Below are 13,586 nucleotides of genomic sequence, written 5' to 3' on the forward strand. Positions count from 1 at the left end.
GCCACCGTAAGTTGCCTGCTGTGAAGTAAACAAAATGGCTATAGTGTGCTTGTTCAGCTGCCATCTTGGTTAATGGGGATAGGAGCAAACAATATGAAAAAAACAAGACCGATTAGGCCTTGCTTATTCCACACAAAAACCTCTCACTTTGTGGTAAGGACAATGCTTTGGAGGTCAATTATTCCCAACTGTCCCACCTAAATAGATATATTTGGCACGCATAGTTGAATTACTCAATTAAACATGGAGGCCAGATACTTATATAAAGGCCCACACTGTTTAAATTGTATAATATATTTTGATGTAAAGTCTTATTCTTGTAGAGTAGGTAAAAATTCTCTAATGCCCAAGTATAAAAATATTTTTCTAATAATTCAAAGATATTGCAAACCTCAACCCAAACATTCCTCAACCAAAATTTCCCAAATTATAAAGCTGGCCTCCCTGGGGTTGGAATAGTGGCAGGTGGCTCAGCTTGAAGGCCAGTTAGGGTGAAAAACCTGAAAGCCCAGCTTAAAGGTCAGTTAGGGTTGGATTTGGCCCTAAATATGTATTTGCTGTTCTATATATTTTTAAAACAATGACTTTTGACTGGTTCAACATTTTCCTATATTTATATTCATTTCATGAGCCAAGGGGAACCACAACCAAAGGTTTAACCTTCAAGAAGGACCCTAGTCAAAGCTTTGAACTTTAAGGTAGGCCCTGCCCAAGGGCTGTATCTTGTACAAGTGGACTTGTAGTGAAAAAGTTTACCAACCACTGGTCAAGGTAAGGGGAAAGCTGTGGTCCAGCAACATCAGGCATATTTTTCTAAAGGAAAAACTGTTAAAAAAATATTGGAGAACCTCCAGGCAAGGTGGTTGCTATGGTGCAAATGCTTAAGAATGGTTACTAGTAATTGAGGCCTATTGAAAGCATGGGGGAAGGAAAGGGAGCAATAATGTAATGAAAGTAGAAATGTTTGCACTTGGACTAGCAACTCACGGCAACCAATAAATAGTGCCTGACAGCAGTGAGGTAGTGTAGGGATATTGGTCTAAAAGTGGACAAGGCTATACAGGGTAGGGAACTATGGAGGGGGTCAAGAAAGGATACACGGGGTGAGTACACAGTGAGTGGGTGAGAAGTTAGAGGGATACACAGGAAACGGATGGGGTGTTACAAGAAGGCAATGGGTGGGGAGGTTGAACATGGGTACACTGTAGGGCATGGGGCATTAAGGAGCAGCTTTACCAGCTGGTCTGGAAAATTACCGGCCGGGATACAACCCAAGAAGACAGATTAATCCTACACAGAAACGGGTGTATCTACATAGATAGATGATGGATGGATAGATGATAGATAGACGTATATTGCATTTATCTACTACATTTAATGAAGTTGATAAACATGTAGGCCTTATTATGGCAAGTCAGTACTACAACCACTCATTTTAATCTACATGAGGATTCCCTTACCACCATCAGCATAGGTCTCCGTCCCATATCCGTCTTGCAGGCCGTTGTTCCACGTCCCCTCATACTTTGCTCCGCTGCTCATGCTCTGCCTTACTCCATATCGTCCTTTAAATCCATGAGTCCATTCACCTTTGTACACCCAGTGTCCTTTGGTTTCGATCCCCAGTCCATGCCTTTTACCTTGAGACCAGTATCCTTCAAACATGTTCCCGCTGGGCCAGGTGTAAATCCCTACAACTTCAAAGCCATAATTCCAGGAACCAGAGTATTCCCCTTGCCCTTTCGGACCCGTACAGATCCCGTTCCCGTGGGCTTTGCCTCCTTCCCACCCGCCGCAGTAGGCTCCTCCATCGTCGAAATCAAATCTCCCTCCACTCATTCTGTCAATTTCTTCAAACAAGCGACAAATTACTTTTTTTTTTTTTCTTTCCTTTTTAAAATAAATTAGAACATGAAAATTCCACTGTTTACTCCCCGGGAGTCCTGCTCAACGGAGAAAAAAAAAACTCGCTAACCAGTGATATAATAGGTGCGAATCAAATTATATAAATATTTAAACCTCTCGATATTTCAAATAAATTACTTGGAAAGGAAAAATATATTAATGTTAAAACCCTTCAAAGTTTTATAATCAGTGTTTTTTTTTTTTCGTAATTATTTTTTCTTTGCTAATTTTTTCCCCTAGATTTCAGCAGCAATTTCATAAGAGATAGAAAAACACCCCAATAATTTAATGAAGGATTCCTGGGGGACGGTTTAGTCCCATTAAGAAAAAGTAAATGAAAGCCGGATCCCGGAGTGAGGGGTAATTTTGGGCAGGTTGGTTTCTTCTTCTTTAGTTTACGTTGTATCAGAGTGAGAAGAGGAGTTAATTGTCTCTGCGGCCCTTCCATGCATTACTCTGCTTTTTCTTCTCATGGTTCCATGCCGGTATTTTGGATGAAAACCTTCCCTGTAAGAAAGCCTTTCTTTGCCCGCTCCGGCAAAACACAACCGTCCCCCAGTGAGGCTGTGAAGACAGGAGTTGTGTGAATGTTAAAACAGACCTAACAAGGCTATCGGATCCCAGCTGTTCCAAAAATAAAGTCCAATCCAAACACTCCTCTACGGGATACTTCTCTGAGCAGCTAAAAAAAAAAACCCTCTGAACTAGTAGAGGGACAGACTGGGAATGAACCGGGGACTTAAAATAGAGCTCGTGGCTGACTGGGGGGGGGGGGGGTATGAAAACTGCTGTTGGTGGAACAGTTTATTTCACATATAAAATGATTGTGACATTTTAACCGTTCTTTATATTTGGAAGCCCATTTATCAAAGTCAGAATTTATCTCATTATTTTCTGTAAAATACTCCGACCAAATCCGCACAGGGGTTTTCTCCCTTATTTATCAAAATTTAATGTGCGGTAAAAAATCGTGGGAAAAAAAACGAATCGTACAAAATTTTCTGTTTTTTTATCAGATTTTTGCCCGAAAACCATGAAATCTTCGGATTATTGCACAAAACTCAGCACAGATCAAGATATCTTCAGGACTTCTCCCATTGACTAATATACAACCTCGGCAGGTCTGTGATGCCGGATTTTTGGAGTTTGCCTTTTTCCATCCAAGGGGGATAATAAATCCCGAAAAATTTGTATTTTTTTTTTCCACTAAATATTCAGATTTTAAAGTAAAAAAACACAAATTTGTCAGGTTTTTGGCATTTGGCGTTTAATAAATAACCCCCTTGGTGTCAAGTTAATGACACATGGAGCATTTTGTCTGATGCTTCTAAACAGTGGAAATCGGGGTGCTCAAAAGAGACTATTGGCATGTTCCCCCCCCCCAAGGAACCCTGTTTTTAAAATAACAGTTCAGTGTAAAAATAAAAACTTGGTAAATAAATAGGCTGTGCAAAATAAAAAATGTTTAGGCAAAAATATAATGTATAAAGGCTGGAGTGACTGGATGTATAACATAATAGCCAGAACACTACTTCCTGCTTTTCAGTTCTCTAACTCTGAGTTAGTCAGTGACTATAAGGGGGCCCACATGGGACATAACTGTTCAGTGAGTTTGCAAATGATCCTCAGCATTCAGCTCAGATTCAAAAGGAACAGTTGTGACCCATGTGACCCCCCTTCAAGTCTCTGATTGGTTACTGCCTGGTAACAAATCAATAGAAAGCAAGAGAGCTGCAAAGCAGGAAGTAGTGTCCTGGCTATTATGTTACACATCCAGTCACTCCAGCCTTTATACATTACATTTTTGGCTAACTAACTATATTAGAAAAATGTTTTTATTTTGCACAGCCTATCTATTTACCCAGTTTTTATCCTGACTAATTCCTTTAAAATCTGCCCTATGTCAAGGTCAGGGCCACCTTGGGGCCCTCAGCACTCATTTTTAATCCAGTACAAAGTGCAGAGTGTAATAAAGCCCCCAACGCAAGTGCTTAGTGAATGAGCCCTAGGGTACATGATTTTGTGTCTCTTAGTAACCTAGCACTAGTGCACATGGGCTTTATAAAGGATTTGTAAATTGGATTCTTTCTTTCTGATCGTGTTCATAGGGTAATACAGTATGGGATCCGTTATCCAGAAAGCTCTGAATTACGGAAAGGCCGTGTCCCATAGACTCCATTTTATTAAAATAATCCAAATTTTAAATCATGATTTAATTTTTCAGTGTAATAATAAAACAGTAGTTTGTACTTGATCCCAACTAAGATATAATTAATCCTTATTGGAAGCAAAACCAGCCTATTGGGTTTATTTCATGTTTATATGATTTTCTACTAGACTTAAGGTATGAAGATCCAAATTACAGAAAAACCCAAGGCCCTGAGCATTCTGGATAACAGGCCCCATACCTGTACATAATAATATCCAATCTAGTGGAAGGTTTTGGAGTTAACAATGTATGTATATACGACTAGGCGACTGCCCATCTGTAGGCAAATTTGGGCCTCTGTGTACCTGAAATGTCTGGGCCTACTTTAAATCCGAGTATAGACACAGGTTAATTACTCTGAGGACCAAGAGAGACGTTGCAGTGGGTTAATGACTGGGTTCCCTTTGCAGGGATGTCCCTTTAAATAGAGACAAACTTGTCATGGAAAGGCTGGAGGGCTGCCTAGATCAAATCCTTGTGCTGTTACACTGTCTGGCAGTTCTACTTAACGACTCTTAGGAAAACATTGTCAGGAGCCAGAGACAACAGTGCAGCTGACAATCGCTCTGTACTTGCTGGGAAATCAGTGACGTCCCACATTCTGCTCCTGTCTGTGTCACCAGATGAGCATGGGACACTCGCTGGCCTACAAGCAGGTGTTACTGGTTTTACACAAATACTTTGCCTTTGTCACCTTGTGTCTTTAAAAGCATTTACACGATTCACATTCAGTTGTTTTCAGTGGAGCTTTTGATGATTCCTATTCATGACCTGGGCTCAGAACGGCCCGCACACTGACAATACAAGTATTTTAACTGAACATATTAATAATAATAATAATTATATACTCATGCAGGTTTTACTCGGCTCAATTTCAGCTACAAATGGTGCTTTTACCAGAGGTTGGAAAACACTACTGACTATCACCCTGCTATAATTCCAGGGGTACCCAGGGCACAAATAAGCACTCACCCCAAATCCCCCCCTAACTGACCTTCAGGCTGGGCCCCCTTAGCTCATAACAAGGTTACAGATATATAGAAACATTGGGGTAACAGTCACCCTGCTATAATTCCAGGGGTACCCAGGGTACAAATAAACACTCAACCCAAATCTCCCCCTAACTGGCCTTCAGACTGGGCCCCCTTAGCTCATAACAAGGTTACAGATATATAGAAACATTGGGGTAACAGTCACCCTGCTATAATTCCAGGGGTACCCAGGGCACAAATAAGCACTCACCCCAAATCCCCCCCTAACTGACCTTCAGGCTGGGCCCCCTTAGCTCATAACAAGGTTACAGATATATAGAAACATTGGGGTAACAGTCACCCTGCTATAATTCCAGGGGTACCCAGGGCACAAATAAGCACTCACCCCAAATCTCCCCCTAACTGACCTTCAGGCTGGGCTCCCCTTAGCTCATAACAAGGTTACAGATATATAGAAACATTGGGGTAACAGTCACCCTGCTATAATTCCAGGGGTACCCAGGGCACAAATAAGCACTCACCCCAAATCTCCCCCTAACTGGCCTTCAGACTGGGCCCCCTTAGCTCATAACAAGGTTACAGATATATAGAAACATTGGGGTAACAGTCACCCTGCTATAGTTCCAGGGGTACCCAGGGTACCAGAAGCACTCACACCAAATCTCCCCCTAACTGGCCTTCAGGCTGGGCCCCCTTAGCTCATAACAAGGTTACAGATATATAGAAACATTGGGGTAACAGTCACCCTGCTATAGTTCCAGGGGTACCCAGGGCACAGATAAGCTCTCACCCCAAATCTCCCCCAACTGGCCTTCAGGCTGGGCCCCCTTAGCTCATAACAAGGTTACAGAACTATAGAAACATTGGGGTAACAGTCACCCTGCTATAGTTCCAGGGGTACCCAGGGCACAAATAAGCACCCACCCCAAATCTCCCCCTAACTGGCCTTCAGACTGGGCCCCCTTAGCTCATAACAAGGTTACAGATATATAGAAACATTGGGGTAACAGTCACCCTGCTATAATTCCAGGGGTACCCAGGGCACAAATAAGCACTCACCCCAAATCCCCCCCTAACTGACCTTCAGGCTGGGCCCCCTTAGCTCATAACAAGGTTACAGATATATAGAAACATTGGGGTAACAGTCACCCTGCTATAATTCCAGGGGTACCCAGGGCACAAATAAGCACTCACCCCAAATATCCCCCTAACTGACCTTCAGGCTGGGCCCCCTTAGCTCATAACAAGGTTACAGATATATAGAAACATTGGGGTAACAGTCACCCTGCTATAGTTCCAGGGGTATCCAGGGCACAAATAAACACTCACCCCAAACCCCCCCCCTAACTAACCTTTAGGCTGGGCCCCCTTAGCTCATAACAAGGTTAAAGATATATAGAAACATTGGGGTAACAGTCACTCTGCTATAGTTCCAGGGGTACCCAGGGCACAGATAAGCTCTCACCCCAAATCTCCCCCAACTGGCCTTCAGGCTGGGCCCCCTTAGCTCATAACAAGGTTACAGAACTATAGAAACATTGGGGTAACAGTCACCCTGCTATAGTTCCAGGGGTACCCAGGGCACAAATAAGCACTCACCCCAAATCTCTCCATAACTGGCCTTCAGTCTGGGCCCCCTTAGCTCATAACAAGGTTACAGATATATAGAAACATTGGGGTAACAGTCACCCTGCTATAGTTCCAGGGGTACCCAGGGCACAAATAAACCCTCATTCCTGGTACAGGTGAGTTCATGATTCCAACTCCCAGGTGTATATCTTCATAAGGGATCACATTATTCAGCCAGTCCCAATATGAATTGACCCCAGAATAAAATAATCCCCAGTACGGACGTGTATTCCTGGGAGGAAACTGTAAACGCATTGAGCAGATGTCGGGTTGCCTTGGGGGCATTTTACCATCGATTCTGCTGGTTCGACGCGTTCTTTAATCTAGTTGTGAAACCGGAGAGGGGACAGATTACTTCCAAAAGCAAAGGGGAATGTAATGTGACCCTAACGGTTACTGCGCTACAGTCTAAATTAGTGACTGGATTCCTCAGAGGTCTAAAAGCTTCCAGTCTCTACTGGGCACATAAAATCACCACATCCCATAAACCTGGTCAAATATAATTAATATTGGACTGCAAAATCCCCTACTCATAAAAAAGGCAAGTTAGAAAATACGGCATTAAAGGAGAAGTAAAGCAGTTTATTGCCGATAGATTATCCACAATAGTGCAAGCTATAACACTATATTTATTCTGCAGAATGCTTTACCATACCTGAGTAAACAGCTCTAGAAGCTCTATGTTTGTTTAGGATAGCAGCTGCCATATTAGCTTGGTGTGACATCACTGTCTGAGTCTCTCTTGGATCACTCATAGCTCTGGGCTCAGATTACAGCAGGGGGAAAGGAGCAAACTGAGCATGCTCAAGCCCAAGCCCTGGAGGTTTAAGCTGAAAACAGTTAGTCTGATACAGAAGCCCATGAGTACACAATAGAAGGAAAGAAATGTGCTGTTTCTTTTGACAGAGGACTCAGAGCAGCATTAATTTGAGGGTTTACTGTGTATTTATATAGACCTTTCTGATAAACCTTACTCAGAATTGATCCCTTTACTCCCGTTGACTTAAACAGCAATTCGGCAGGTTTTAGGTGACGAAAAGTTGAATTCAAGTTCTTAAAGGGCCAGAGAGCTAAGTCTTGAAAATTAAATTTTTAAAAAAAAAAAACTCTAATCGAATTTGAATAGCTCTATAGTTGAATCTGACAGTTTTGACCATAAAAAAAACCCTCGAAATTCTAATTTTCAATTCGACCCTTGATAAGTCTGCCCCATAATCTTACTTGTTAATACCCTTGCTACGCTGGCTTCGTGAGTTCAGTTCTGGGCACTATATTAGAGAACTTGGTTCTTTTTCCATGGTTGCCTGGGTTTCCTCTCACAGTCTGCCACGTTAATGAGAATGGACTACTGAAACGGCCAGTACTCACTGGTGCTTTTGGGTTCAAATATAAAATGAGTACAGGTGCATTTGCCTTTTTTAAAGCTACAGGACACAGTAGGGAGGCAAAAAATTCACACCACGTAGAAACCAATTGGGCAGATCTGTGCCAACCCAGACCCATAACCTGCCACCAAATATGTCCCCTCACCCAGGGTCAGTACACAAATAGATAACTTCCGTCCCAGGTTCATGAAATCAGAAGTGACGCCACAAATTTGCAATATTCCCAGGGGAAGGCCCATTCCCTTACCTTAGCCAGGTACATATGAAGGTTACCTGCCGATTGCCCCCATGGTCATGGACTTGGGAACTTTATGCCGAAACTAGGGATGCACCAAATTCACTATTTTGGATTAGACCGAACCCACCAATCCTTCGCAAAAGTGATTACCCTGCCACCCCTAATTTGCATATGTAAATTAAGAATTGGATTTGGTTCGGCCAGGCAGAAGGATTCGGCCGAATCCTGGATTCAGTGCATCCCTAGCTAAAACCCAACTGTTTTTGGAGTATTTCGCGGGTACCCCCCTTGATTCCAGCCTTAGATGCTGATACAATTGTTTGGTCGCAACTCCAACTAATGGATCCTACTACGGGTTTATGGAGATCAGGAGAAGGGTCACGTCAATGTGGTCCTTGCCCAATAAATATCTAGCCGATACATGGTCAATGGGTTCTGTACTGAGCCAGTTGAGTAGGGGGAACATGCTCACCATACACACCGAGATCTTATTTGACAACATTTATGCCCAGTTTGGTCACCCACACATTAGGCCAAATTGGACTGTCCCAATCTTGCACTACAGGATCATACTGCGGACCCACAGTCCTCAATCAACTGGGTCCTTTATTTAAACCTGTCCCATAGCTACCTGATCTACACACGTCAATTAACTGCTTGGTCTGGAGGGGCTGAGTCTGCATCTTATATCAGCCCTGTGTACTCATTTGCTAATATTAGCTGTAACAGAGCACAGCTCCTCCTTCTGGCTACAATATGGTACTGCAGCTGAACGTATCAAGTACAGTATGGCTTCCGTTATCCGGCAACCAGTTATCCAGAAAGCTCCAAATTACGGAAAGGCTGTCTCCCATAGACTCCATTTTATCCAAATGTTTAAAATGGATTTGCTATTTCGTTGTAATGATAAAACAGTATCCAGTACTTGATCCCAACTAAGATATAATTAAAGATTAGAGAAAAAGTGTGGACTGCACCTCCTTTAAAAAAAAGTTTCTCCTTTATTGTTTTGCTATTAGAAAAAGATTACATAAAAGCATGTAACAACCGCGTCATTATCATTAGGTAATGATGCAGTTACATGCTTTAAGGGTTTAAGCACACGGGCAGATTCAGGGAGATTTAGTCGCCTGGTAACTAATCTCCTCCTTCTGTGGGGCGACAATCTCCCTGACCTGCCTTCCCCCTACCTGCTATAATGACAAAACGCCAGTGCCAATGCACTCACGGCACTTTGATTCCCTCGTGAGGCAACTTCGGAAATCGAATCGCTGCAAGTGCATTGGCGCTGACGTTTTGTCATTATAGCAGGCAGCAGTCAGGCAGTTCGGGGAGATTGTCGCCCCGCAGAAGAGGCGATTAGATTAAATCTCCCCGAATCTGCCCATGTGCTTAAAGGAGAAGGAAACCTAGTCGGCGCAAAAACCCTCCCCCCCTCCCGTGTGTTGCCCGGGTAGGCCAGGGAGGAGGAGCGAGGGTCTGCAAACACACGGGAGGGTTTTTGCGCCGACTGGGTTTCCTTCTCCTTTAAAGGAGAAGGAAACCCCCTGGGCACAAAAATCCCTCCCCCCTGCCCTGTGTTGCCCCCCCTCCCTCCTGGCCTACCTGTCCCGCCGGGCAAATGCCCCTAACTTGTTACTCACCCCTCTGCGCAGGTCCAGTCCACGGAGTTCACAGGCGCCATCTTCTCCCAAGCAGTCTTCCTCCTGCTTTAACCGGCGTTTTTGGCGCATGCGCAGTAGGAGCATTTTACCGGTACGGATCTACTGCGCATGCGCTAAAAGTCACGAAAAACCGATTGGGAGAAGATTGCGCCTGTGAACTCCGTGGAATGGACCTGCGCAGAGGGATGAGTAACAAGTTAGGGGCATTTGCCCAGCGGGACAGGTAGGCCAGGAGGGAGGGGGGCAACACAGGGGAGGGTTTTTTCACCCAGGGAATTTTCTTCTCCTTTAAATCCTTATTTGATCTTTTTCTAATAGCAAAACAATAAAGGAGAAATTTTATTTTAAAGGAGGTGCGGTCCACACTTTTTTCTCTAATCTTGAATTAGGCAACTTTATTGAGACCTGCACAACAGCACCAATAAACTATAGAGTGGACGTGAGTATATGCGGCAAGGCTGGAGCGGTCTATTTTCAAGTGTATAAGATGAAATTAATTCTTATTGGAAGCAAAACCAGCCTATTGGGCTTATTAAATGTTTACATGATTTTCTAGTAGACAAAGTATGAAGATCCAAATTATAGAAAAACCTCAGGTCCCGAGCATTCTGGATAACAGGTTCCATACCTGTACCATGGCAGCTTTCAGGCTTCTTCTGGAAAGGTATCCTACATGGCAAGAGGAAGCTTTAGATTAAATCAAAATACTTTTTGCGAGAACTGAATTTGAACCTAAACCCTTAAAGGGATTGTTCACCTTTTCATTAACTTTTAGTAGGACGTAGAAAACTCTATTCTGAGACAATTTGCAGTTGGTCTTCATTTTATCTTATTTGTGGTTTTTGGAATTATTTAGCATCTCTCCAGTGGGACATTTTCGACAATCTGGTGGTTAGGGTCCAATTTTTCAAAGAGACGTAGGAATATGAATAGATGAGGACCTAAACAGAAAGAGAAGTAATACAAAATAAGAGTAATAATAACATTTTAGCCTTTTATTGGCTGCTGGAGTCGCAAGAAGATATATTTTTAAAAACTATAAAAATGAAGACCAACTGAAAGGTGGCTAACAATAGGCCATATTAAAAGTGAACTGCTCCTCTAATATTACATAACTTTGATCAAGGTTTGATACATTGCTCAAAAATTCAGTATACTAAACAAATGTGGATCATTCCTAGAATTTACAGCCTTATGAACATAGAAATTCAAATATATATATACATACATACTCTTAAAGGACAAGGAAAGTTAAACTAAAGAAGTAGGTAGAAATGTTGTATATGATGTTTTGTGCTTCTGTACCAGTCCAAGGCAACCACAGCCCTTTAGCAGTAAAGATCTGTGTCTCCAAAGATGCCCCAGTAGCTCCCCATCTTCTTTTCTGCTGATTCACTGCACATGCTCTGTGCTGCTGTCACTTACTGAGCTTAGGGACCCACTCACAATATACAGTACACATAGAATAGAAATGTCACAATATAAGGCTGATTAGTAATTAATACAGATAATTACTACATGGCAGCACAGAAACCAGTGCAATTAGCATCAGAATTGAATAATCAGCAAACCTGTAGCATCAGCTTATATTACAGCCAGGGAAGCTGGATTTTCTGCTGGATAATTAGTGACGAGCCCTAAGCTTAGCTTCTCAACAGCCAATCAGAGCCCACTGAGCATGTGAGTGTCACAGACACTTTCCAAGATGGTGACCCCCTGTGACAAGTTTGAAGTCCTGGATCATTGCTGCTATTGACAAGCTGAAACTTAAGCCTCATGCAATAAGTTCACTATATAAAATATGGCATTTTTAGCCCTATTCATTTTTAGGGTTTACTTCCTTTAACACTGGAATATGCTGAAGTATGCTGGGATTTGTAGGCAACTCTGATTTAAAGCAATGCTCAGTGTTTGTAGGGCTGTACTCAGTAAAGAATTAGGGATGCACCAAATCAGGATTCGGCCAGGATTCTGCCTTTTTCTTTGTGCCTGGCTGAACCGAATCCTAATTTGCATATGTAAATTAGGGGGGGGGGGTAGGGAAATCACATGACTTTTTCGTCACAAAAGAAGAATTTTTTCCACTTTTTCCTTTCCTGCCCCTATTTTGCATATGCAAATTTGGATTTGCATTGGTATTCGGCCGAATCTTTTGCCAAGGATTCGGCCGAATCCCAAATAGTGAATTCGGTGCATCCCTATACAGAATAAACGCGAGCTTCAGTTAAGCAGAAAAAGTCACAGATCAGATGAAATCAGAAGCTCTTGTTTTTGTATGCAAAGTTTATTTGGCAAACACGAATCCACTGCATTTGCATTTAATAGACCCAAAACAATTTCAGTTCCTGGTGCAAAAAATAAAAAGGGATGTAGGAAACATTGCTGCCAGCGGGGAAACATTCTTCTAACGATGATGTAACACTGTTAAGGACACAGGCATTCCTATTCAGCACTCTTACAATACTGCTTGGAAAAAAACTATATCATTCCCCCACTACACGGAGCCCTACAGTAACTACTGCTGATTTCGACAACTAAAATCAGATCCCGACCGGGGTGCAAGCTATAGGAAAATCAATCGGGAAACGTTTTTTTTTCTCCACTACAACCCACCTTTACGTGATACAAGAACAAACGCCTGCATGCAACCTTCATCACCAATCGAAAGCAAGACATGGCTGGATATGTCTTTGTCCCACAGACTGAACACATCTAAAGACCTGGAGTTTGTATACAATGAAAAACACATGAAACAAGGACAATTCATTTTCATATTTAGTTAGACCATATTTATATCTTTTCTTTCATAGTGTTTCAATGCAGGTAACTCCTCTCCACCCCACCAAATCTGGATAGGGTTGTTATTTTAAAGGGATTGTTCACTTTCCAATACTTTTTTCAGTTCAGTTGGTTCCAGATTGTTCACCATAAATACTTTTTTCATCATTACTTTCTATTTTCTATGTGTTTTTCAAATATTGAAGTGTAACGTTTAATTTTTCACCTTCTAAAGCAACTCTGGGAAGGGGGGTCACTGACCCTATAAACAGTTTTTTTGTTGATTTCTTATCTTTGTCCCTGCTGAGCAGAATCCCTGGGTTTTAGTGATGTGCGGGCCGAGGTCGGGCAGACCCCTGCACAAAATCTTCGGGTCGAGCTCTTGCTCTCCCTGCCCGTTGCCTAGTATTGTCGGCTTCTGGCAGTGGAATTTATAGACTTTCGCCTGCCCTGCCCCTTTTGTGATGTTACTGCGGGGCAGGCGTGGGTCTATAAAAAGAGGGCAGGAGCAGGCCCGGACCGGGTGCGGTTCGGGAAATTCTCGAATCACACATCGCTACTGGGTTTCATTAAAGGCAGCTGTTAGAATTGATACAACGGTTGCTAATACTCCAGAGATGTTGCTGAGAAATGTATCATTTAACACTCAACAGTTTAGAATCTGCACCTGGATTACTGAGCAGAGACAGGAACGCCAGAGACAGGAACATTCAACTTTGAAAAAAAAACGATAAAAATTAAAAAGTCTTTACTTCTGGGGAACAATCTGAAAACTAGGGATGCACC

General features: G+C 42.6%; 1 protein-coding gene across 4 annotated transcripts in view; it reads right to left on the bottom strand.

The window, feature by feature from the left end:
* jph2.L (junctophilin 2 L homeolog) overlaps positions 1-13,502 on the bottom strand; it is a 46,224-nt gene extending 32,722 nt beyond the window's left edge. Inside the window, exons 1-4 of one of the 4 annotated variants that reach the window (XM_041575806.1) lie at positions 12,636-13,502; positions 10,780-10,963; positions 10,651-10,691; positions 1,461-1,850 (exon numbers count right to left, since the gene is read on the bottom strand). In XM_041575806.1, coding sequence (XP_041431740.1) covers positions 1,461-1,850; positions 10,651-10,691; positions 10,780-10,787 — 439 coding nt within the window. In that variant the 5' untranslated portion in view covers positions 10,788-10,963; positions 12,636-13,502. Of the gene's footprint in view, positions 1-1,460; positions 2,470-10,650; positions 10,692-10,779; positions 10,964-12,635 lie in introns of those variants that run through there. The other 3 variants (XM_018234898.2, XM_041575808.1, XM_041575807.1) reach the window with 3 other exon arrangements.
* Between the last annotated feature and the right edge of the window lie 84 nt (positions 13,503-13,586).

The sequence above is a fragment of the Xenopus laevis genome, chromosome 9_10L (genome assembly GCF_017654675.1).
Source record: "Xenopus laevis strain J_2021 chromosome 9_10L, Xenopus_laevis_v10.1, whole genome shotgun sequence".
Lineage (NCBI taxonomy): Eukaryota > Metazoa > Chordata > Amphibia > Anura > Pipidae > Xenopus > Xenopus laevis.